The sequence below is a fragment of the Pinus tabuliformis genome, chromosome 6 (genome assembly GCF_031772625.1).
Source record: "Pinus tabuliformis cultivar Carrire ecotype Pingquan chromosome 6, CPIR1, whole genome shotgun sequence".
Classification (NCBI taxonomy): Eukaryota; Viridiplantae; Streptophyta; class Pinopsida; order Pinales; family Pinaceae; genus Pinus; species Pinus tabuliformis.
The window spans coordinates 685,830,598-685,858,198 of record NC_142292.1 but is presented as its reverse complement, the minus strand read 5'-3'; the positions used below and the strand labels follow the sequence as shown (position 1 = coordinate 685,858,198).

Sequence of the window (27,601 nt, the reverse complement as noted above, 5' to 3'; positions counted from 1 at the left end):
GCTCCAGATTTCGCTGATGTGATAAGGATTCTCTGCTCCGCAGACCTGATATGCTATGCACCACAGTTTATATTTTATCGCATCCGCCTCCGCCCAAAGGTAATTCGTCGGCGATCGGCGATCGCTCGTCGCGGGTTATATCTGTGTGCATCCACCGATACAAAACCAGACCCGATCTCCCTTTAGGCTGCTCTCTAATATGACTTCGGCTCCGGATATCGGAGCTCCCCACTTCGCAAGCAATTCTTTATCGGACCCGATCTCCCTTTAGGCTGCTCTCTAATATGACTTCGGCTCCGGATATCGGAGCTCTCCACTTCGCAGTCCTGAAAGGCTCCACTCCTCTGATCTCCCGATCGCCGATTAGATCGGGACCATCGATCCGGATTAGTGATCGGACGGCTCGCAGCTCATCGCACTATTCCCATGTCTCCTAGACCGTTGATCTGGAAGGTCAAATGGCTCCTGTGTATGCTCTCGTCGTTCTGATGGAAAGTCTGGGCATGTATATATTAGTAGTTCATTTGATCGCCATCAAATGAATTCCTATATGCTCCTATAGCTCCGATAGCTCCTCCGATGGCTCCTCTTGCTCCGATATGCTCCGATATATGTGTATGATCCCGATATCTATTATCTGCGGCATATACGGCTATGTTACAAGCAACGTTCCTCTTGCTCTGATATGGCTCTCTGATAGCTGTTATGCTCCCGATAGGCTCCTGATAACTCTGTCTGCTTCCTCTATGGCTCCGATAGCTCTGTTTACTCCTCTGTTGCTCCGATGGTTGTGTCCTCCGCTCTTTCTCTATGCTCGTTTGATCAGTCTCTGTGTGCTCCTCTTCTTTGGCATATATATGTGACATATACATATATATGGCTCCTCTTGGTTCCTCTTGGTCCATCTGCTCTTCTCGGTTCGTCTCCTCTTGGCCCCTCTTGTTCCATCTGCTCCTCTCTGATATGCCTGTTTTGGCATATGTATATATGTATGTGGCTCCTCTGGCTTCTCGTCTCCATCTACTCCTCTGGCTTGGCAGTGTCTTTCAAAGCCCTCCTTGCATATAAGTCTGTTTCCGCATATATATATATATATATATATATATATATATATATATATATATATATATATATATATATATATATATATATATATATATATATATATATATATAGATATATATATATATATATATATATATATATATATATATATATATATATATATATATATATATGGTTCGGCTATCCTGATGGCCTTTGCTCCTGTCTCTTCATGAATCTGCTCTGCATCCCCTTGGCTTCATGTCATCCTCTAGTATCCAGAATATTGCCATATTGGCATCAATGACAACCTAGTTCAACAATATATTTTGCAACACCAAGATCTTTCATGTCGAATTTGGAGGACCATTGGGTCATCAAATCCTGTATAATTTCTTTGTCATTTCCAACCAGCAACATATCATCCACATACAAGACCAAATACATAACATGGTCACCAATTAATTTAAAATACACACAGTGATCTGATTTTCTTCTGGTGAAGCCAAGTCCCGTATAAATGTATCAAATTTCTGATACCACATCCTTGGTGACTATTTTAACCCATATAGAGACTTATTTAACTTGCATACCAGCTCTTTCTTACCCTTCACCCCAAAGTCTTCAGGTTGATCCATGTAGATCTCTTCTTCTAGATCCCCGTGAAGAAATGTTGTCTTCACATCCATCTATTCTACCTCAAAATCAAAAGCAAAAGCAACAGATAAAAGTAATCTAATAGAAGCTACCTTGGCAACAGGAGAAAAAATATCACCAAAATCAATTCCCGACACTTGGGAATAACCTTTTGCTACCAACCGAGCTTTGTATTTCTCCACCTTTCCTTCTGCATTTGTCTTCTTCTTGAACACCCATTTGCCGCTAATGGGTTTCCTTCCAGCTAGCAACTCCACTAGATCCCAAGCCTCATTTTTGTGCAAAGATGCCATTTCATCAACCATGGCCTCTTTCTAGAGTTTTCTATCCTCTGAATCTACTGCTTCCTTCATAGTTCTGCAGTCATCATCAATAATAGATAAATCAAAATTTGAACATAAAGTAGATGGACTATACCTTTCTGGCTGCCTTCTTTCTCAAACTGATCTTCTCACAACCGGAGTTTGTGGCGCTTCATCTTCTGATTCATCTTCTACTATAGAGTTTGTTTCTTCCTTCTTTAGCTCAAACTATATCTTCTCAGGTTCCTTTGATGGGACTTCAAGTTTAATAACATATTTCAACTCTCTGAACACCACATCTCGGTTGTACACAACCTTCCTTGTTACTGGGTTCTAAAGCTTATAACCCTTTAAACCATCCTTATACCTAATAAAGATGCACTTTTCAGATTTACTATCCAACTTTGCTATTTTCTCCTTTGGAACATGTACATATGCATCACATCCAAATACCCTTAAATGTGAAAGAGAGGGCTTCTTACCAATCCATACCTCTTGTGGAGTCTTATCCTCCAACGCCGATGAAGGTGATCTGTTGACCAGGCAACATGCAGTCTCCACCACCTCTGCCTAGAATTGTTGTCCTAATCCAACATCACTGAGCATGCTTCTTGCCCTTTCCATCAACTTCTTATTCATTTTTTCTGCAACTCCATTTTGCTCAGGTGTGTATGGAGTAGTATTTTGTCGTTCTATACCACACTTCTTACAGAATTCTTCAAATTCCTTCTTGCAAAACTCTCCACCATTATCTAACCTCAACACCTTTATCTTCTTCTCTGTCTGGTTTTCTACCAGAGCCTTAAATTATTTAAACCTGTCAAAGACTTTAGATTTCTTCTTAATGAAATATATCTATGTATTCCTTGAGAAGTCATCTATAAATGATACATAGTACACAAACTTACCCAATGATGGAACCTTCATAGATCCAAAAACATCACTATGATCAAGCTCTAATATATGTTTCGCCCTCTTACCACCAAAGGGGAAACTCACCTGATTTTGCTTTCCATATACACAATTTTCATAGAAGTAAAAATCCAGAGAGCTATTAGTCATACCTTCTACCATACCTTTACCATGAAGTATTTGAAGGCCCTTCTCTCCAATATGTCCAAGCCTTTGATGTCATAGCATGGTCTTTTCTCCAAAGAACACTAGATTTTCTGTTGCACTTTCAGGAACCACAGAACTGTTGCACCCATCAACAATAGTGCTACCTTGCAGCTTGTACAGAGTTCCAATTAGAGCTCCCCGCATCAATACGAGTGCTCCCCGAACCATCTTGTAGGTGTCCCTCTCAAACGCTGTTTTTACACCTGCATCATCTAGCTTGCTTACAAACATTAGATTTCTGGCCAATGTAGGAATATGTAGAACACCCGGAAGTGTTCTAATCCTTCCACCTTGCAAATTCAACTTAACTTTTCTGCTACCAACAATTTTAGCTTTCTTATCATCCCCCAAGAAGACATCACCAACATCATATTTCTCATACTCGCAGAACCACTCTCTATGGGGAGTGAAGTGAAAGGTTGCACCTGATTCAATCAACCATGCCTCATGATCTACATGTGTACTTGAAGAAGCCAGGTACACGTCCCCACCTTCATCTGAGGTGGTTTTTTCCCCTACAGAAGGAGCATCATCAGATCCATTTCATTTTTCAGGAGCTTTAGATTTACAATCCCTTTTGTAGTGCCCTTCCTTTCTGCATTTCCATCACACCTTTATAAGTTTTCCTAGAGATTTAGATCTCCCACTCGATGACTTATTTTTGTTTCTATTCTGGGACCTTCCTCGTACAGACAATGCATCACCATTCTGGCTCTCCATATTTTTCCGTGTCATCTCCTCCATCAGTAAGGATGAAACAATTTTATCAAACTGCAAGGTAGTTGCATTGCTACCTATTGCAATAACCAGACTATCCCACGAATCTGGTAGAGAACACAACAAACTGATGCACTTATCTTCATCCGAAATTTTAATATCAACAGATAATAACTGACTTACCATAGTATTAAATGCATTTATATGCTTTGTCATTGAGTCTCCATCTTTCATCCTCATGTTATACAACTTTTTTCGTAGGAACAGTTTATTCACCAGAGACTTAGATTGGTACAAAGTCTCCAATATGTCCCACAAAGCCTTAGTCGTAGCTTCCCCTGATACATTCAGCAATACTAAATTTGAGACACACAATTGTATTGTACTCTTTGTGTTCCGATCCAAATTCTTCCATTCTTCATCGGACACTCTCATTGGTTTAATATCTAGATCTACCGTGATTCACTGATCTTTATCTACCAATAGATCCTCCATCTTTAGTTTCCATAATTCAAAACTCTAACCATTAAATTTCTCGATCTCTATCTTTCCACTGCTTGCCATCTTTTTTCACCACCAGAATAGATCCCGTAGATCTCCCACTAAACAAGGTCTACCACAGATCCGAGCGAAACCCCTCAGCAACAAAGACGTCCCCTTGAAGCCAGAACAGCTCTGATACCAAATGTAGGTTTTAACCCCGTACAAAAATTACTTGCATACGAATTCTAAAAAACAGAAAATAAACAATAGTGACAGCATAACACATAAAGAAAATATACACAGAGATTTTCCCATGGATCCCAAAACTGGGACTACCAGCTTGATTTTTCATTATGTTTCTTTCAATGTTACAATACATATATATACATGCCGAAGCATCCAATACCATGGATCGAAAACCATCGCACCCAAAACCATGTGTGAAAACCATGCACAAAACCATACGTATCTCCGCCTGCCTAATATAGGGTCCAAAAAAAATTCCCCGGGGCGCTGCCACAAACCCCATAGAAGGGGGCTAACAGCCCCCCTTCTAAACCCCAGTTAACTAGGGAGGCTAGTCGTGGAAAGAATATAACACAATCCAACATAAACTCAGTTATCTAATTACAACTCATTTTTAAACTCATCCTGGACCCCTAAAACTTAGTGAGAACATATACATGACTACAGAAAGATGGTTGGAGTTGGAGTGATCGAGGAGCGGGAAATTGAGGCATTGGCTAGTTTAGCAGGCGATCAGGGCTAGTAGTAGAAGGATGCAAGTGTTTGTACCTGCAATGTACATGTCCCCATCATTGCACATGCATTCTTTTTATCTTTTACCATGGGCTGTTTTGGGGTTTTTACCCTATTTTCATTTACCTGATCGCCCGTTCCCGCTCTTCGACATCGTTGTTTGACCTCTGGCCTCTCTTGCCGATTTTTGTTGCTTGCTGCTCCTCCCTCTGGCAGTTACCAACGCAGCTGGCCTTTACTTTTACCCAAAGAGCAATGGACCTAGATATGGTTGATTATTAACAGGAAGAAATAGTGGAGGGCACTATATGGACGACCTCGAGACCCGCTAATTTGGGGACCATCTCATTTGGCGAAGACTTACACGAGACCATCTCTGGACTCCCCACGGTCTCTAGACCATCGGACCACTAGAATGTCTTGCTGGATGACCCTCCTGCCTGGTCGTCGCTCTCAACTGTGTTGGGTGTGGAGCCTGATTATCTTCTATATTCAAAGGTATCGCCACATAGGACCCCAGTTCGAAATAGGGGGGGTCCAGGGGGGGTGGCTCCGACCTTTGGGAGCCCCCCCCTGGCGAGGGGTTTCGGGGGCAGCGCCCCCGAAGCTAAAAACAGCTGTAAAATTGCCTTGTAAAAGTATAGTAATTTCTAGTCAATCTGGGCCGTTCATTAGGCGGATGATCTGACGGTAGAACTTATGTTTAGTTTAGGGTTTTTTGCCCTAGAAGGCAACCCCTCTCTTTGTATGAGGGTATTGTATTTGAGGCTGTGTGATAGATGTGTATTCCATGAGTGAGAAACAGAGAGGTGAGACTGTGCGAAAAAACAGAGGATATTACAGCGGATTTGTTGTAGGTTGTGTCTCTTCATTTTGCTGGATAATAGAAAGGAAGGACTGGCTGTTCGGGGTGGACGTAGCCCAAACTGGGTGAACCACATATATCTGTGTCTCTCTTGTTTTGTGCGTTTTGTGTGTTTATATTTCTGCAATATTATATGTGTTCCATTGCTCCGTAATATATAATTTTCTAACAACTGGTATCAGAGCCGAAGGTCTATTTGGCTAATAAACTCGTAGGAAAGAAGGGTTCCTGGTTCGAGTGGGAGCAATGGCGGAAGATGGTAAGTTTAGGGTCGAGAAATTTAACGGCCAAAACTTCTCGCTGTGGAAGATGGAGATGGAAGATTATCTGTATCAGAAAGATCTATACCTACCATTGGGCGGAAAAACAAAGATGCCGACGGGTATGAAAGATGAAGAATGGAACCTTCTGGATAGAAAGGCACTCGGAACAATACGGTTGTGCCTTGCTGCGTCAGTCGCCTTCAACATTTCAAAGGAAACCACGACAGAAGGTTTGATGTAGACATTGTCGAAACTATATGAAAAACCCTCGGCCTCAAACAAGGTATTTCTTATGAAACGGTTATTTAATATGAATATGTCGGAAGGTGGATCTGTTGCAAACCATTTAAATGATTTTAATACAGTTACAAGTCAGTTAAGTTCTGTAGGGGTAAACTTTGATGATGAAGTTAGAGCTCTGTTATTCTTGTGCTCATTAACAGAAAGTTGGAATGGTTTGGTAATGGCCATTAGTAACTCCGTTTCTGGATCTAGTACTTTAAAGTTTGATGATGTTGTCGGTGCTATCCTTAGCGAGGAAATGCGATGGAAAAGCTCAGGTGAGACATCGGGAAATGCTTTGAGTGCAGAGTCTAGAGGAAGAAAAATGGAAAGAGGAAAGAGCTCAGGATATCGTAGTAAATCAAGGAAAGGCAGATCCAAGTCCAGATCGGGGATAGTGTGCTGGAAATGTGGAAAGAAAGGACACCTAAAGAAAGACTGTAGATCTCGGAAGGGAAAAGAAGAAGATGCACAACAAGAAAACAATCATGAAGCAAATGTGAAAGGTGAGGTGTTACAAGATGCTTTGATTCTTTCTTTCGAAAATATTACTGATTCCTGGGTGGTAGATTCAGGGGCTTCATTCCATGCCACACCTGATAAGAAATACTTTCATGACTATGTTCAAGGAGATTTTGGACAAGTTCGTCTGGGTGATGATAAACCTTGTAAAATCGTTGGAATGGGTAAGGTTCTTGTAAAACAGCAAAATGGAAACCAATGGCTATTAAAGGAGGTAAGGCATGTTCCAGATCTAAAGAAAAATCTGATTTCAACAGGGCAGTTAGGTGGTGAAGGTTGTGTGACAACTATCACAGATAAAGCTTGGAAGGTCACCAAAGGAGCCCTGGTAATAGCAAAAGGCGAAAAGGTTGGTACATTGTATTTATGCAATGGTATTTCTAACTCTGTTAATGCTTTAACTTCCAAAGGAGCAGATGCAGCATTATGGCATCATAGGCTCGGACACATGAGTGAAAAGGGGATGAAGATTCTTCACTCAAGGAATTTGTTGCCGGGTTTGAAGAATGTTGATTTGGACTTCTGTGAGAATTGCATTTATGGAAAACAGAAGAGAGTCAGATTTCTCAGAGTTGGTAAAGAAAAGAAGAATGAAAAATTAGAGCTTGTGCATACAGATGTATGGGGACCTGCTCAGGTATCATCTCTCGGTGGCTCTCGTTATTATGTTACTTTTATTGATGATGCAACTAGAAAAACTTGGATTTATTGTATTAAGAATAAATCTGATGTATTTGATACTTTCAAGAAATGGAAAGCTTTGGTTGAGATTGAGACAGGAAAGAAATTGAAGTGTCTTAGATCAGACAATGGAGGTGAATATTGCAGCAAAGAGTTTGATAGGTACTGTTCAGAGCATGGAATTCGCAGAGAGAAGACAGTTCCAAGAAAACCACAAGAAAATGGTGTGTCAGAAAGGATGAACAGAACAATCATGGAGCGTGCAAGGTGCATGAGATTGCATGCAGGATTGCCTTTACAGTTTTGGGCAGATGCTGTAGATACTACTGTTTATCAATAAACAGAGGGCCTTCAAGTTCCTTGGATGGTGGTGTTCCAGAGGAAGCATGGACAGGTAAAAAGGTAAACTACTCTATTTTAAAGCCTTTTGATTGTGAGGCCTTTGTCCATATTGATAAAGAAAATAGAACAAAGCTTGATGCAAAGTCAAAGAAATGTACCTTTATTGGATATGGTGTTAATGATTTTGGTTATCGCTTATATGATTACGAAAATCACAAAATCATTAGGAGCAGAGATGTAATATTCAATGAAAAGGTCTTGTATAAGAATCAGTTGCAGGAAAAGAAACAGGAAAAGGAAAACAAGGAATACACAGTTCTTGATGAAATCACTGAAAAAGGAAAGGTGCCTGAAAATAATAATAATCAACAACCACAACAACAGCAACCACCACAACAACAACAGGCACCCCAAACACCAGAAAGTGGTGCTAGAAGATCTACCAGGATAAGTAGACCCCCTGAACGATACTCTCCTTCATTATATTATTTATTGTTGACTGATTCCGGTGAACCCGAATGTTATGAAGAAGCAATGCAGGTTGAAAGCAAGAAGAAGTGGGAGGTAGCCATGGAAGAAGAGATGGACTCCTTAATGCATAACCAGACTTGGGATTTAGTCAGGTTGCCTGTAGGAAAAACTACATTGAAGAATAAATGGGTTTACAGGCTGAAGGAAGAAGATGGAGGAAAACAGAGGTATAAAGCTAGACTTGTGGTGAAGGGGTTTGCACAGAAGAAAGGTATTGATTTTGATGAAATATTTTCTCCTGTTGTTAAAATGACTTCAATCAGAACCATTTTAAGTCTTGTAGCAGCTGAAGATTTGCATCTTTAGCAGTTAGATGTAAAGACAACCTTTCTTCATGGGGATTTGGAGGAAGAGATATATATGCAGCAGCCACAAGGATATGAGGTGAAAGGGAAGGAGAAACTAGTGTGCAGGTTGAAGAAGAGCTTGTATGGCTTAAAACAGGCTCCAAGGCAGTGGTATCTAAAATTTGACAAGTTTATGTCTGAACAAGGTTATACTAGATGTCACTTTGATCATTATGTTTATTTGAAAAAGCAAAATGATGGCAGCTATATTATATTGTTATTGTATGTAGATGACATGCTTGTTGTAGGACCTAACATGCAGGAAATAAATGTGCTCAAAAGAAAATTGGCAAATTCATTTGCAATTAAGGATTTGGGAGCTGCAAAACAAATCCTTGGTATGAGAATAACTAGAGATAGGAAAAATCGTAAATTAACATTGTCTCAGAATGAGTACATACAAAAGGTGTTGAAAAGATTTAACATGCACAATGCAAAACCAGTTAGTACACCTTTTGCTAGCCATTTCAAACTTAGCAAGGAAATGTGCCCAAAGACCCAAGAAGACATGGATTATATGTCTAAAGTTCCATATGCATCAACAGTTGGAAGCTTAATGTATGCAATGGTCTGCACAAGGCCTGATATTGCACATGCAGTGGGAGTTGTAAGCAGGTACATGAACAATCCATGAAAGGAACATTGGATGGCAGTGAAATGGATTCTCAGATATTTGAAAGGTACCACAAATCAAGCATTATGCTTTGGTGGTTCAAACATCTCCCTACAAGGATATGTTGATGCAGATATGGCAGGTGACAGAGATAACAGGAGGAGCACTACAGGATATGTATTTACTGTTGGAGGAACAGCTGTTAGTTGGGTTTCAGAAATCCAAAGTGTTGTTGCACTTTCAACAACAGAAGCAGAGTATGTTGCTGCTACAGAGGCTAGTAAAGAAATGATTTGGTTACAAAGGTTTATGGGTGAATTGGGTAAGGAGCATGATATGGGCACGTTATACAGTGATAGCCAAAGTGCCATTCATCTTGCAAAGAACTCAACATTTCATTCCAGGACTAAACACATATAACTCAAGTACCATTTCATACGATCAGTGTTGGAAGATGGAGAGGTGAAGCTGGAAAAGATACACACTAGCCAGAATCCTGCAGATATGCTAACAAAAGTTGTAACCAGGGAGAAACTGAGAATATGCTCAGTTTCAGTTGGTCTTCAAGGATGACGATGAAGATGAGAAACAGCCAGGTCCAAAGAGGAGCCGTTGTCCAACAAATGGAGCAGCGATGGAGTTGCTACAATCAGTCTCCAAGTGGGAGATTGTTGGGTGTGGAGCCTGATTATCTTCTATATTCAAAGGTATCGCCACATAGGACCCCAGTTCAAAATGGGGGCGGCAACGCCGCCTGTAAAATATTCGCTGCAGGGGGGGTCCAGGGGGGGCGGCTACGACCTTTGGGAGCCCCCCTTGGCGGGGGGTTTCGGGGGCAGCGCCCTCGAAGCTAAAAACAACTGTAAAATTGCCTTGTAAAAGTATAGTAATTTCTAGTCAATCTGGGCCGTTCATTAGGCGGATGATCTGATGGTAGAACTTATGTTTAGTTTAGGGTTTTTTTCCCTAGAAGGCAACCCCTCTCTTTGTATGAGGGTATTGTATTTGAGGCTGTGTGATAGATGTGTATTATGTGAGCGAGAAACAGAGAGGTGAGACTGTGAGAAAAAATAGAGGATATTACAACGGATTTGTTGTAGGTTGTGTCTCTTCATTTTGCTTGATAATAGAAAGGAAAGACTGGCTATTCAGAGTGGACGTAGCCCAAACTGGGTGAACCACGTATATCTGTGTCTCTCTTGTTTTGTGCATTTTGTGTGTTTATATTTCTGCAATATTATATGTGTTCCATTGCTCCGTAATATATAATTTTCTAACAAACTCCCCCGGCGTCCCTAAGGTTTGCTTCGGGTTGCCTCAACCTTAACCCTCCTTCCCCGGCCCCTGGACATTTTTCCCACCCCGGTTTTTCCGTAAACCCACCTTCCCCTCATGCCCCTCCGACATGCTCGACACCTCTGACCCCGCCGTGCACTTCCCCTCCCCCCTCTGGCAGTTTCACTGTATCCCCCCACCCCGCGGAAAGTCTCCCTGCTGCTCCATCCCCCCCTGGGTGAATCCCCCCATCCAAAAGTACTCTTCAAAAGGTCACGGGAATCCTACAGTTGAGGAGAGGACTGCAAAAAAGACTCGATGCTTTAAAACAAAAGAGGTGCACACATTCCTCAGATTGGAGGAAGACATTCGACTGGGAGAGACTGTGGATTTTGCTGATAGGGTACTAGCCGGCAGAATAAGGGGAGAAACTACACAACGGCCCGTCTGAAATCCTGGGTTTTGGAGGTCTGGGGGAACCACCTGGCCGAGATGCCTAATGTGCAAATGTTCGTGAAGGGTTGGTTTTCTCTTAGATTCTCTAGGCCTGACCTCACGAATTGGATACTCTCGTCGTATTGGCATTTTGAACATGCCCCGGTCTTGCTAAAGTGATGGTCCCCTCTTTTCGACTTAGACATGGAGCAACTCAGAGTTAGGCCGATCTGGGTAAGACTGCCTGGCCTCCCTTTGCATTTTCGGTCGGAGGACATATTCAGATTAATAGGGAATTCTGTTGGCACTTATATGGAATCAGACAAGTCATATCTGTCCATGGAGAAGATGGCCTTTGCGAGGATACTAGTTCATATGGATACTTGTGGAGGTCTGCAAGAATACATAACGATTCAATTGAGGTCCTTTACTCGGAAGCAGCGTCTGGATTATGAGGGCATCCCATACAGATGTCGACGCTGCCATAAAGTGGGGCACATGTACAAAGATTGCCCTCTGGTCAACAAGTGAGTTCAATTGCCAATGGAAAACATGCAAGAAAATCATTCTCCATGGGAGGAACCTCCATCTGCTATCGAAAAGGAAGCGTTGTGCCCTCCAAAACTGATCGATGTAGACACGATTCACAAGAAAGACCATAGGAAGAAGCGTGGGAAGGCTCCTCTCCAGCCTCCCTCTCCGCCTCTAACTAGAGCACGGGCAGCCATAGGGGACGCTCACACCATGAGGAGCGGAACACCTCTGCTGACTTCCTATCCAAAGAAGCAGCAATCCGGGATGACAACTCTTGGATGATCTGCGAAGATTTGGATGAGGTCGTGTACCAGCATTATCACAGGCCTTTTGTAGACCCTGAAGCACTATAACAGCAGCACGGAAATGAACAATTTTAACTCAATTTTGATGATAAACCTTATATTTTTTTGGTTGAAATTTTTGTTATATTGTAAATAGTCATCGGTTACTCTTTATCCCTCTGAGAAGAGGACATAAAGTTTTAAGTTATCAATGTTTTTGAATTACATGAACTCCCTGTGAGGAGGAATGCACAGTTTCTTTCATTTTTGGTTGGACAGGAAGTGCCATATCAAAGTAATGCTTAAGCATATACAGAATGTAATTTTCATCTTTATTAATGGAAATTATGACTTTTTCCACGGGAAAAAAATGACTACAGATAGACTTCCAACTCAAAATTCCTAAGCTAATTAAGTTAATTAAACTTAATTAACTATTTAAAAATTGTTATGAGAATAGAATTTGATTTTAATCCTCAGTTTAATTCAAGGACAAATTAAACTGGAGCTTCTTGTTGCCATTTCTCTGTTAAACACACATGGACAACAATATAATCTGAAAGATAAAACATGAGAATATATTTTTATTAACAAGTGATATACATTTATAGTACATGGTTTGACCATTGGGTTTCACATCCCAAGGTCTATTGGACTTCTTTTTGTCTATTCGGCTTCCACACTAACCCATTGAGGATTAGGTGTCCAACATTCCCCCTCTTAATCCGAACGGTTATGTATGAGTCCAAGAAGAGAGTTGTAATACAAAATGTGCAAAAATTCATGGCAGCACTAAGCTGAATGTGCTCTCTGAAATGTTGTATAAAGGGCGGTGGTTTAAGGATGACCACCAACACTGGAATGCTTAGTGCAATTCCCGTGACTCTTCCAAAACTAGCAAGAAGCTGAAGTATTCTGCTAGAGGAAGTGATCTTATTGTTTTGAAGAGGGAAACCTTCAACCATGAAAGGGAGGTCTCACCCCATAAAATGGAGAACTTCAACCTAAAAGGGAAGTCTCAACCTGTGATGGTTTAAGGATGACCAACAACTCTTTAATGCTTAATGCAATTCCTGGAACTCTTCCAAAACTGGCGAGAAGATGAAGTCTTCTACTAGAGGAAGTGTTCTCAATTTTGTTCCTGGAATTCTTCCGAAGCTGGCAAGAAGTTGAAGTCTTCTGCTAGAGGAAGTGTTCCAGATTACCAACTGATAGCATGCTCAGGGGCATCTTTGTCTCTGGCTACAACTCTAAAATTGGTGTGGCAGGTTGTGGCTCAAGCTCGCTTGATGTGGCTTTCAATCTTGTAGATGACCATCATTTCCCCCCCTGTCATATACAAGGTGAGATGATGGAGAAAACTCAACTGCAAGACTGTTCAATACTCTGGAACAAGTTCTAACATGTGATTGGAATATCGTCTTGGCTGTTGATGCCCATTGCCAAGAAGCAATCAATCCAAGATGAATCTTTGTTCTTGCAGGACGTTTGTTTCTGAAGCATCTGTTTGAAGAATGAGTGTTTTTATGACAGTGCTTACATGCATGAAGATCAAAACAGTGATCTTTCAAATGGCCAACTCGATCACAGTGTTGGCATTTCACAATCTGTTGTTGTTGTCTGTGGAAGAGGGGCAGAGTCTAGAACAACTGGAGGTGAACTGTCATGAAGAACAGGTGAAATGAATCATCCTCAAGAAATCCACCAGTTTGAAATTGAATTGGCTTTGAGTAGTCTGGAATATGAAAGGACAATTCCTTGTCATATCCAAGACTAGTTCTGTGCTTGTTGCGGACAAGCTGTTCCCAAGGTCTGATGATGGGCTTGGGAAGTGCAGACTGAGTTTCTGCATCTGCATGTACAACAACTGCTTTATTGGGTACTAAATCTGAACCAACTGTAACATTATTGACTTGCTTCTGATGGGTTGCAGTCTCAATGTTCTGAATAGAAACGTGTTCAGAATGACTCCTCTGTTTTAATTCTTCTTGCTATCGTTGAGATTCAAGCTGCAACAAATAAATTTTCTCTTGTGCATTTTGTAGACATTCCTGAATTTCTATGAGAGAAAATTTGCTAACTTTTAATGTATCATGAGTAGTAGACAATATCAGAGTTTTTAGGAACTCTAATACTTCATTGATTTTGGCCATTTTTTTTTTTTGGTAAAGTGTGTTGAATTGTGTCACTAAAGTTTATTCCCTTCTTGAATTAATGGGAAGAATTGGAAACATCAACCACTAGTGGCCAAAGTTTGTTGCATGCACCTATCTTTACGAGCACTAATAGACTTCACACACTGCACAAAATGGAGCATGTCACATTTTAGTTGTGAGGGAGCGAGAGATGAATCAACAAGAAAAATGACCAACGCATAGGATGATTTCATATCATATGGTACCACACATTCATACCACATATGCCCATCACATGGCATATTATTGATCCACTATATATACATGTTAAACACACATGGTTGTCAAGAAGAAAGTATAGCATACCAAGACTCAGTCGTTGTACGCTGCAGGAGTTTTCAACGTTGCATATATATAAGTTGTAACCAAATATATTCTATGCAACAGTTCATAGTTTTCGAGTTCAATGTTCAACCTTTCAATCCTCAACAACAAAGATCCTTTTCCTTCCCCGACGTAGATGTCAATATGTGAGGAAAATATTAGGTTGCAACTTTTCTCACCGCACGTATGAAATGATGAGCAATTTCCTCTTCTCTAATAAAACGCTAATGCACGTCCTGTTTTCTTTCTCACACAGCTAGTCACATATTTCATCAAACCATCAATCAACTCATCTTGACCATGTTTCCAATGTAATTGAATACAAATAATAGAAGTTTTATAGACTTTGATAGCCAGCTCCTCTTAGGAGCCCAGAGGAGGCCGAAGAAGCCCACATTTGCCTTCTCACGGATTCAAACACAGGTGTATATATATATGTTGATTACATATGTATTCTCGTTCATTCATCCATCATTGAGAGCTCTATGATATGCACACATATCAATAATCAGTTTGAGGCGTGACACACTTTCCATTCTGCAATCGTGTATTTTTAACAAATATTGTCCGAGGAAGATGCAACGCATTTAGTGGAACAGATTCAGTCGGACTTCCTCTCCTCAAAAGTCGCCTGATACAAGTGAATACCCTGCTCTTTAACAACAATTCACCCTTGCTTGCAGCCGAGGAAGGAGTTGCTAGATAACATTTTATTGCACAGCGTAAATGTATATACACAGTTACTCATCAGGCAATAGAATATATATGGCAGCCAATAGAATATATAAGAAATGGAACTTCCTTGGAGTTCAAAATTGCATCCTCAAATCCTCCTCTTTCAGAAGAGGATTAGATTACCAAAATAGTTTTTATATGAATCGTGAATCTCGTTAATTTGAATCATATCAACTAAATACAAACATACTTGAAGCTCGCTCCGCGTCGCCTCTATCTGCTACACATTCCCTTCATTCATTCACCAGGATTCTGTGCTTTATTTAACTAACCAAACATATCGCATGTCCCAGCATTTTGATCGATGAACAGTGCGTGCAATTAATGAAATGGGTTGAGAACTAGTCAATAGCAGTGTATATATCCTCCAACGATGAGGGGATATGGAGGCCAACAACGTGGAGAGGGCAGAGGCTTGCAGCGTATATGGAAGCCCAACAGTCCAATTCATAGTCTTAGCACAATTCAAGCAGCATAGCAGAGCAACGTAGTAGGACTATGTCAGAGGAGCGAGGGAGGTTATAAAATTGGCAGAAAAGATCCATGACAAACTGACATTCTTCTTCTGAAAATAATACCATGTCAAATACCATGTCAGAGAATAATGGTAAATCGCTCTGGCTCTGCGCAGAGGGGCCCTACAGTTTCTTTTGCTCAGCCAGCTATTCATCATGCTCCAGAATCGTCTAATGCTCGCCAGCATCCGGGTAATGAAGAAATTCCGCCTATGCCAAATTCATGGGCCGAAGTTATACAGTGTGCAGTGAAAGATTTTCAAAAAGCCACTGAAATCTTGCTCAGATCTCAGTCGCTTGTTGAAAAATTGCAGGCTCTTGAGCAAGACAATAGAGTTATACAAAGCCTTATGGTAAAAACTCCAGGTCTTGTGGCTTCTGACCCTGATGCTACTAATTCTCTTAAATCTGGGCTAGAAACAATTACTGCTAGATACAGAAAAGAATGCCATGCATTCTATTTGCAGCATGAGAGAACAATTGTTGAGAAAAATGAAGCAAGGGTTTCACAACTTGCTTCAGATTTCCGCAACAATCTTCAGCAGCTTGCCATGCCCTTTCAGCATATCCAGTTCACTAGCTCTTCCGGTCCTGTTGATGGTAGTGTTATTGCTGCTCAATGGATTTCGCTTGCCTTGTCGTCTTACAATCGACAAGTCAATCAATTCCAAATTGAGCTAGTTGAACGCCGCTCAGCCCGTACTGCTGCTCAAGCCGCCAGAAATGCTGCACGGGAAGAATTAGCTAAGCATGCTAATGACATTCCCCGTGAAGAAGCAATTTCTGTACTGGTCCAAAGAGAAGTTGCTAAATCTCTTCAGGCCCAGCAACAGAAATTTGATGCTACACTGAAGCCTCTGCAAGATCAACTTGCTTATCTCATAGAGCTTCAGACTTCTGGCATCCCAGCAGCACCTCAGCAGCAGCAGCAACGTAGACAGCCCCAGCAGCGTAGACAGCAACAGCAGCAATGACAACAACAACAACAACAGCAACAACAGCAGCAGCAGCATCATCAGCCCCAGCTACAGCAGCATCAGCCCCAGCTACAGCAGCAACCTCTGCGCAGTCAGAAGAGGCAACAGCTGCCCCAGCAGCCTCTGCGCAATCAGCCCCAACAACTACGCAGACAGCCTCAGAGACAACAACAGTGGCTTCAACAGTTGCCCCAGCAGCTTATTACGTAGCAACCTCAGCCAAAAAACGGGGTTGGTAGGGGGCGGTTCTGCCGAGGGAATCGCTCCACTCAATCTGTTGCTAGGCAGTCGGCCTCCGTTCAAAACCAGCCTTTCCAGAACACTGGTTTGAATCCGGAAGCTGCCCCATATGCACCACTGCAGCAAAGTTTTCCCCAGAACCTTGCACGAAACAAAGGCAAGGCTCCTTTAGTGTAAGCAAGCTCCGTCATCTTTTTTGGTTGCCCTCCATTAGTCCAGCCTCTTACTTGGCTTATCTGCTTGGAAAAATGACTCCTTCCCAGATAGATCATAGGATTAGCAATCTTGCTATCCACAATCTTTCTTCCATTCCTCTTTCCTTCAACCAAACCAAACTGTTGGGCCTAGGGCATAAATATATTCCTCGGCCTCCCCCCATGGCCATAGATGACATTCTCAAAGAGTATGCTTATTTTTCTCGTCTTTGTCGTCTTAGGCGGTTTTTCAGACTTTCTGTAGATGAGTCCTACAATCCCTTTCGTTTGCCCAATCCCACTTGGGAACCTCCTATCAATGATCCTGACCTTAATCGCTCTCTTCATATTGGCCTATCCATCCTTCAAGACCGCATTGCTTCTGTAAACTTTTCCTCCAAACCCAGATTCTCTAGATCCCAGCTGCTTGCACTAAGGAGTCTTCGTCGTCTCCCTATTGTAATCAAACCAGCAGATAAAAATCTGGGCATTGTTGTTCTCGACAGAGATAGTTATGTTGCCGAAGCTCACCGGCAACTCTCTGATCTCAATGTCTACAGGCAGTATGCAGCAGTTCCATGGATGGCCATCAGAAGATCTCTCAGCCAGCTTCAAGCCAGATATAGAAATCTTCTTTCAGTGCAACAATGGGAATACATAATGCAAGTCAAAACTCATAATGCTAGAGCTTGCAGGCTCTATTTCATTTGGAAAGTTCATAAAAACCCGCCTGTTGGTAGGCCTATTTGTGCCTACAACGGTTTTATGCTGGAACCTCTTTCCAAATTCTTGCATTATAAACTTCTCAGCACCTTGCTTGCTCAACCTAATCATCTTCCAGATTCTCTTACTTTATTACAGGATATTGAATCCAAGCGTTTTGCTGCTGATTCATTTCTTGTAACCTTTGATGTAGAGTCTCTATATCCCAGCATTCCCACTCAGGAAGGCTTGCATGCCTTACGGGAAATGCTTGAGCAAAGCACTGCTGAACTCTTTACTCCAGAAGATGTCAACTTTCTGGTAAGTGCAGCAGAATTGGTGCTTAAATGGCACTTTCTTCAGTTTGATGGCACTTTCTACCGGCAAATTCGAGGCACAGCTATGGGCAGCAACTTTGCTGTGGTTTATGCCTGCCTCTTTCTTTGCCACCTTGAGCAAGAAGTCTTCAGAAGATTTCCTGCTCCCGAGATTCAGCTCTTCAGACGCTTCATCGACGATGGCTCCAGAGACAGGTTGGTTCAATTCTTAGATTGCTACCAGTCCATCTACCCAGAGCACATTCGAATCACTTCTTGCATCTCATCTTCTAGTGTCAACATTTTGGACATTGTGCTTTTCAAAGGTCCACACTTTCATGCCTCTGGAAAGCTTTCTACTCGATGTTTTCAGAAACCATTGAATGCCTATCAGTACATTCCTTTCTCTTCATGGCATCCTCGGCACCAGAAAGTGGCATTCGTGGTCAACGAGCTGCAGAGATACCTTCTTCGAGAGAGCAGTGAGTTGGGGTTTCTAGAGCTCAGGCGTGCATTCTACACCAGGCTTCGGTCGAGAGGTTATCCACCGGATTTTCTCCAGGCTTGTTTTGCCAAAGTTCATTGGGATCAAAGGGATGCTCTAATGCAGCAGGTCTATGCGCGAGGTCCTCTTCACTCTTCTGGCCTCAAAAGGGCCCCCTTGGTGTTGAAGCTGGACTTCTGCGAAGCCACTAGAGCTTTAAACCTTGGGGGTTCCCTAAACCCTAAACTGCATGGAGAATTCCAGCGCTACCCTTTGCTACAGCATATTCCCAAGCCTTTGATCTGTTGGAGAAATCCGCGAAAGATCGGGACATTCTACATGAGCAGTTCAGATCCTCGGCCATGATTCTTTCAGGAGCAGTGCACATTTGAAAAATTTAAATATTTTAACATTTAAAATTAAATATTTAAAAATCCTTCTAGAATATTCTATTTCTAGAATATCCTATTCTAGAATATTCTATTTCTAGAATATCCTATTCTAGAATATTTTATTTCTAGAAATTACTATTCTAGAAGTTTCTACCATGCACTTGCCCTGTCCATGTTTGCTTTATAAGGACAGCTTGTATCTCATTTCTTTTGTATCACTGATGAGTCCCTCTAAGGACGAAACTAGTTTGATAATACAAGAGATTTTCTTTGCAAATTATGTGTCTTTCATAATTTTGCCAATATGTCCTTAGCATTTTTATGTCTTTAGCATTTCTTATGTATTTCAGTTATTTCCAGACACTTCAAGCACTTGTTTTCAGCTTTTAGTGCTTCTGTTTTTCTGCGGCATTTTTTGTGCGACAGATTTTCTGCGGCAGGTTTTGTGCGGCAAGTTTTTCGCGGTAGTTTTTGTGCGGCAACTTTTGTGCGGCAGATTTTGTGCGGCAGATTCTGTGCGACAGGTTTTTCGCGGCAGTTTTTGTGCAGCTGATTTTCTGCCGCTGATTTTGTGCGACAGGTTTTTCGCGGCAGATTTTCTGCGGCAATTTTTGTGCGGCTGATTTTGTGCGGCAAGTTTTTCGCGACAGATTTTGTGCGGCAAGTTTTTCGCGACAGATTTTCTGCGGCAATTTTTGTGCGGCTGATTTTGTGCGGCAAGTTTTTCGCGACAGTTTTTGTGCGGCAAGTTTTTCGCGACAGATTTTGTGCGACAGATCTTTCGCGACAGATTTTTTGCGGCAGATTTTTCGCGCCAGAAAATTTATTTTCGCGATCCTGTTTTCACAAATCACAAATTCCAGATTTGTTTTCAGTATTGTTCCCGCCTTATTCTCTTTTTTTTCTTAAGCCCAACAGTCCAAATTCATAGTCTTAGCACAATTCGAGCAGCATAGCAGAGCAATGTAGTAGGACTATGTCAGAGGAGTAAGGGAGGTTATAAAATTGGCAGAAAAGATCCATGACAAACTGACATTCTTCTGAAGAAAATAATACCATGTCAGATACCATGTCAGAGAATAATGGTAAATTGCAGCGCTGTTATACCATTCTAAGTAGTATGCGGTGGCAAAGAATTGTGGTATGCAAGACCAGTGGTAAAACACAGTACAATGGGGAGAGCGGATAACCAATGGTATGAGAGATATGTATCAATTCAAGAGATTACACAACATTCAACACATACCCAACTCCAATACATATGTATTCAATACAATGCACTGAAATTGTATGTAATAAACACAAAGAATGAAGACATATGAACTTCCAGATTCTAATTCTCCTCTATAATCGCTGAATTGAATGTTGGAGATATATGTTTATTTTACCTATTCACCACAGATAAAATTAAAATCGTGAATCTACTAGGCGATTCTTAACAGCTCGGCCTTTGCAGATAGGTCCATCAAGGAATTCACTTATCAACTGATGTTTGATAGAGCAATTGGGTTTGCTCCATACAGTGAGTACTGGAAAAATCTCAGGCAAATTGCTGCTCTACACCTCTTCTCTGCAAGAAGAATCTCTGCCTTCGATTCCCACAGATGGCGCCAGCTGTTAGGAGCGAAGATACCAAGCGAAGAGAAAATGTAGTCGGACAATTATGTACAGCCCAGGGAGCATAGAGGGCACAGACAATGATTAACAATACCATATGGCAGAGAGCCCAGAGAACCTAGAGAGAAAATATGGCAGAAAGAGGCAAAAAATGGTGCTGGAGAAATGACAGGTTGCAGCTAAAATTTAGCTGAAAAATATTCATGAAATGTAGAATTGATGGCAGAAATGATCTGCACATAAAGGCCATAAAACAAATGGCTCAAATTAATTATGCAGGGCAGGAATACGCTTGCTCTGATACCATGTTAAACACACATGGGCAGCAACATAATCTGAAAGATAAAACATGAGAATATATTTTTTTTAACGAGTGATATACATTTATAGTACATGGTTTGACCATTGGGTTTCACATCCCAAGGTCTCTTGGACTTCTTTTTGTCTATTTGGCTTCCACACTAACCCATTGAGGATTAGGTGTCCAACATTCTCAACAGAAAAACAATATTAACATAATTTCAACATAAGAATAACAATGACACTTTTACACAATTCACATATGATTTACTCTAAAAACCCTTAATTAGGAAAACCAACCTAAATGAGAAGCAAAATCTCTCTCTCTCTCTCCCTCTCTCTCTCTCTCTCGCTCTCTCTCTCTCCCTCTCTCTCTCTCTCTCTCGCTCTCTCTCTCTCTAATAACTTCACCATCCATAATATAATATTTCAAATATTATACAATGCTTGAAACCTAAATGTGTTAACCTAGATGAAATTACAACTATAATTCGATTAGGGCTTCACCTTGTAAACAAATATCTTATCACATCCATTCATAAAGGGGTTTTTTAAATTGTGAAAAATAGTTAATATATTATATGATGTTTTATGTTTTTTGGTGGGGGGTTAAGGGGTATAAAGGTATTAGGAAGTATAAAAAGGTTATTTAGTAAAAATAGGGAATATATAGTAAAAATGGAATTTTCTTATTGGAAAGATATATTGGAAGTGGGGTACAACATAAAGGTTTAGAGAGCATCTATGAGCATATAGTGAAACTCTATGTATTCTTTAATACTATATGAACATTAAGTGGAGGCCCCATATATAATTTTTATCTAAAATTAGTCTACAATGGATCAAAAAACTATTGATTGAAAAACACAGTGGACCCAAAATGTACCCAAATTTTCGTTTTGAAGACTCCATTCCAAAATCATTGCCTCACTACACTCCTTGATGAGAAGATGATCCATCCCAACCCCAATCAACCATCATCACCACTACCACCAATAAAACTTTCTTTAACATAAAATGAAATCAAATCTACCTAAAAAATAACAAAATAACACATATCAAACATAATATAAGAGTGATTTCCAATTATTTATAAACCTAAAATCATATAAATACTATACTAAAAATTAAATATATAAATAAAAACTAAACCACACATTTATATATTTATATTCATGAATTAGTCCTTCAACAAATACACCACAATAATGTAAAATTCCTCCACAATTACATATATAGAATTTCAATGTATATTAATAAACTTCATGATAACTATGACCATCATAATCAACCTAACTAACCCAAACTCTTCATAATAGCTATGACCATCCTAATCAACATAACTGACCCAAACTCTTCGTAATAGCTATGACCATCATAATCAACATGGCTAACCCAAACTCTTCATAATAACTATAACCATCATAATCAACGTGGCTAACCTAACCCAATCTCCGTATCCATCTATCAATCCAATTTCAATGTATATCTATAAACTTCATGATAGCTATGACCATCATAATCAACATGGCTAACCCAAACACTGTAGCCATGTATCAATCAAGTTCCCTTTGGTAGATGCAAACTCAAACATAAAATATGGCAATGGGTGGAGTTCGATGTAATATTCGATTTAATGAAATGGAAGAGAACCTCAATGGTCCAAAAGCAAAGAATGTGTCACATCTAATCTAATTTGAAATGATGAAACACGTAACCAAAGTGGGTGGTGAGTTCTTTGTCCTATTCTCTTCACGATTCTCTTGCTTCCGTGGACCCCTCTTACGTGCACACCATCTAATATTCCTCAATATTTTAAGTAGCTAATTTACGTACCTTATATATCATATTTCATTAAAGCGTAGTTTAATAGAAAACATGTAGTATCATCGATGACGTGGGCAAAATAAATAGAGAAAATTCAAGACTTTCAACATTTTTTAATCGGTCATTGTCAATTGCGTATATTTTCAAGTAAGTTTTTGGCCATGGCTTCGCTTTATTCGAGGAACAACGCATCATTCATTTCATTAACAAGTTCTTGATTAAAGTTAATATGATTATGTATGTGTTTTGGGGATCATTTTTATTTTTTGAGAGGATTTTCTTAGCATTTTTTTAATGAATTTAAAATTAAGTTTAAGTTTTTTTCATGTAATATGATAAATTGCGTATAAATTTAAGAATTTTCATGTAATATGATCAATTGTGTATATTTATTTATAAATATAAAGAAGAAGAATTTTATAGATAAAAATGAGAGGTTTTATTATATATATATATATATATATTTATTTGTTATTTGTTATTTTGCAGTGATGTAAAAGTTTCATTTTATTATTTTTTTAAAATGAAAATCTTATTACTATTTTTATAAGTTTTTAAGAATTATTTTTTGGGTTAATTTAATTGTTTTATAAAATATTTAATTTAATTTTTTAATATTATAGTTGTTAAGGGTGGATTTTTTCTTTACCTTTTTTAATTAACAAATTTTTACCAGAGATAATATATGTTCTTTTTAATAATTTTTCAGTTTTTAGGAGAGACAATACATGTTGAAAATATGAAGATTCTACATCATTTTAATTTGATTATCCTTTTTTCTAAGTTGATGTGGGTATCAGGAAAATTTTACATCATCTTAATTAGATTACTTTTTTTTTAAGTTGATGTAGGGCTATTTCCTTCCCTACTCAACGTCTTTAGTCGTAGTGTAACCCCTTGGCTCATTTTTTTATATTTGTTAATTGGTTTTTAAGATTAGTAAAACTATCATTATGGTTTTTAACATTGTCAAGGTTGTATTTCTCCTTCAATGGGGAATTGGTTGAAACCATTTCTTTGTTTCTCTTCCTTGAATTGGTTGAAATAACTTTCTTGGTTTTCTTGGAAAAGAACTACTTCCAACTTCATTTTCAAGGCATCCCTTATAAGTTATAACTCTTTGACTTCCTTGTAAATCCCACTATATTACATAGATTAGATCTCTTAGGGACTTATACGGGTGAGGTAGATTTGGTACATATTGAGAGAGTTTAGTCATCCAATGATGAATACACGCTTCCATGACTCATTATGCAAACTAAATTTAGTGCTTACCATTCTAGTTGGAGACTCTCTTCAAGCTTAACTTTTAATTACTTAAACTTGATATCTTGGAGATTCATCTTTTGGATGAGAGAGGTAGCTTATATTCAAATATTTACTCTTATAAAAACATTGTTTAGCATCCTTTCTAATCTACATTAAAGAGGAAACTATGTAAACATATAAAGTTATATAAATTATTGCAATTTATACATATTTTTATTAATTGCCTTCCACCCTATAAATACCATTTGAATGCTCTTTCCAATTTGTTCTTCTAATGTCTAGACTCAACCATGTAGTTAAAGCAATTAGTTTATTAAGAAATATGTATGTATCTCTATAAACACTCAATCCTCATTTTCCCTTTTATGTTAATACATTTCTAAAAAAATTTGACAATAATAATTTTCCATTAATTTAAAATTGAGATTAACCATTTTATCCCTAATGAGGATAATTTTGAAAATTATGTACATGTTCAATTATGATATCAATTTGTGAGCACTTAACCTATTTCATTGGTCAATTTACCACTAAGTTATATATTGGTAATTGCAATACACTTAATTTCAAATTACAGGGAGCATAATTTTTCAATACCAAAATTCAAATAAATAGTCCTGAAAATTATATAATCTTCATCTAAGAATTAAAATATTTAATTCTATTCAAAATAATTTTATTATTTATTTTTATATTTTTTTAAATAATTATTTATACTAAAATCTTATCATTATAATTAATATTTTTTAATTTCAAAATAAAATTAATATTGTGAACTTATCATTAAAATTATATTATTTATTTATTTCATATTCAACCTTAACTCTTCACATATATTTTTAATTATTTTTATAAAAAATAAAATAAAATAAAATATAAACCTAATCCAAAACTCAAACCATTTCATACTTTCCTCTCACCCCTGCCCGTTTGGCAACTACTGTAGTCCAACAAATACATTTCTCCGTTCCAATAAATTAACCCCCTTAGCTTTCATTATTCAAATACCTTTAATTATTTAACTATTCAAAGATGAATTGATTGAGGACTTCAAAATGTTTAAAAATCAATTAAAAAATTAATATCTTCTCTTGCAATTATTCTTATTATCTTTCTTGGAATGGGCTTATTTAGATAATTACAAAAGGAGATCGAGGATAATGTAAATGTCATGATTAAATAAACTTTATATTCATCCATAATAAACGCTTTTCATGATGGACTTAAAAGAGAGATTCCACTTTCAATTTTGAATTATATATTGGGTGAAGGCACAAAATTAACTAATGCAAAAGGTTGGGTGGTTTTTGGAGTATACACAAGGAAGACATACACTAACTACCACCTTAGTTGTATAACTTTTTGGTTTTTCACGATGGATTTAAAGAGAGATTCTATTTTCAATTTTGAATTATATATTGAGTGAAGGAACAAAATTAACTAATGTAAAAGGTTGGGTGGTTTTTGGAGTATATACAAAGGAGACGTACACTAGCTACCACGTTAGTTGGTATAAATTTTTGGGTTGGGTGGTTTTTTTCGGGCTAGGATATCACCTTTTACTAAAGAGTTTTTTATTTTTATTAATCAGAGATGTAGAGTAGCTAAGTCTTAGTTTTTAGTTATGGTTAAAAACATACATATTTTGTTCTCGCAAAAAAAGATATATTACAAATATATTGTAATTTATAGTTTGTAAAAGGATCATGTAAAACATTATATTAATTAAAACATATTGATGTCAATTAATTGGCCAATATTCTATACTAATGGTCAAAACACTCACTTAGTTACAAATAGTGTGCATAATAAACGGAGACTAAAGAAAACAGTCGGACAAGGAAGTTGAGAATGCATTTTCAAGTATTTTGAGAATATTAAAAATAAATGAAAGACATAGCTTTATTAGTTTTATATAAAAGTCAACAATTTAAAAGTGAGGTCAAATTTGATCATGAAATTTTTGTAGAGGATAGATCATAAGTTTTATTAAAATGTTGAATATGTATTTTGTAATTTTATATATTAAATTTTTAGGGTTTTTTAATATTAATATATCAATTGAAAATATAAAATTATGGAATAGGTAGACAAATGATGTATTTTTAAGTTGGGATTTCAAATCAATTAGATTTATCTTAATTTTGGATTTATTAAGTATCGAGAAGATCAAATATGTGATAGTGTGAATCTCTTTTAATGCACAAAACTTGTGAAAGAGTTTGCATCTCGAAATATTTGATCCCTCCTGATATTTGATAGATTCAAAATTAAGATGGATCTATGTTGGTTTCAGTCATGGGCGATCACACAAAATTTGTAAATGATCATCATTATGTATATGTTTGAGATTAATCTAATAAATTGAAATTTACTCAAATTCCTCACTTGGTTGAAAGTATAGAGAGTATCATCAATGAGTATCAATGTCAATCTCTGCTCTTTAGTTTCTAGTTTTTTAGTATAGTTGCACAATTTGTACATGATCAAAATTATGTATATGTATATGTATGAGATGGATCTATTCATTTTAAATGTACTCAGTTTCCTTAGTTTGTTTAAAAATAGAGAATATTATTTAGAAGTATCTCAAGAGCTACAACAAAATAGGTTGAATAGAAACAAAGTAGCAATGTTGAATAAACTGCATGTACACTGAAATCAATGCATTGATGCATGTATACTAAATCAATGCATTGATTTCAATTGATGTGATTGGTGAAAGAAAAGATGCCTTGATTTTATCATAAATAATTTTTAATAATTTGCATATCTAATTTCTTAAAGTGCCATTGCCCAAACACATTGGAAAGTTGATGGATATCCCACCTCAACTTTGTTAAAAATATGCAACTGTGATCAAATTCTACTTTGGACTACTCATTTGATGTTGATGATGATGGCATTGAGTTCCTATTTTCGAGAGGACCAAAATCGACCTAAATATCACCTCATTCGGACAAGCAGAAGTTGATTTTTTATTTTGTGCACCCACTCATGGATATTGTATCGGGTCAGCTTCACTCTCATGCAAACTTGGATAGGTCAGCCTCAAATGGAAATTGTTGGACACCCTTAGAAGCCTATAAATACAAGTGACCTATAAGCTCATTTGGATTCATCACATCAAGCATTTTCTTCTCTTCTATCTGATTTGGTTCAACACACTGGTGAAGGAAAGATCGTACAGAGGTCTAAAATCTTAGATCCGAAGCTTGCACAAATTTAGTGTTTATGTTCCAGATACACACACAACATAGGGAAATCTTGTCCACGAACGCATGCATGTTAAGGCCAAGGTAGCATCCAGTGAGCTACAAATGCATGCACGCTAACTTGAAGGGAGTGTCCAAGCGTTTGACTACAGTTGACCATCATCTGAAGTTTTCTAAAGTTGGCTGAAGTTTGAATCAAGTTGTCTCTGATATATTCTACCATTGTAAACTGGTTTCTTAAGT

At 38.4% G+C, this 27,601-nt stretch overlaps 2 protein-coding genes across 2 annotated transcripts; both read left to right on the top strand.

Moving 5' to 3' along the window:
• The first annotated feature begins 11,441 nt into the window (after nucleotides 1–11,441).
• LOC149260513 (uncharacterized) lies at nucleotides 11,442–11,768 on the top strand. Its single transcript, XM_089459694.1, has one exon. It carries the CDS (start codon nucleotides 11,442–11,444, stop codon nucleotides 11,766–11,768), a length of 327 nt encoding a protein of 108 aa, XP_089315820.1.
• Nucleotides 11,769–17,418: 5,650 nt separating this feature from the next.
• LOC149260512 (uncharacterized) lies at nucleotides 17,419–19,753 on the top strand. The gene is made up of 2 exons (XM_089459687.1): nucleotides 17,419–18,867; nucleotides 19,481–19,753. Exons 1-2 carry the CDS (start codon nucleotides 17,419–17,421, stop codon nucleotides 19,751–19,753), a joined length of 1,722 nt encoding a protein of 573 aa, XP_089315813.1.
• Nucleotides 19,754–27,601: the final 7,848 nt, after the last annotated feature.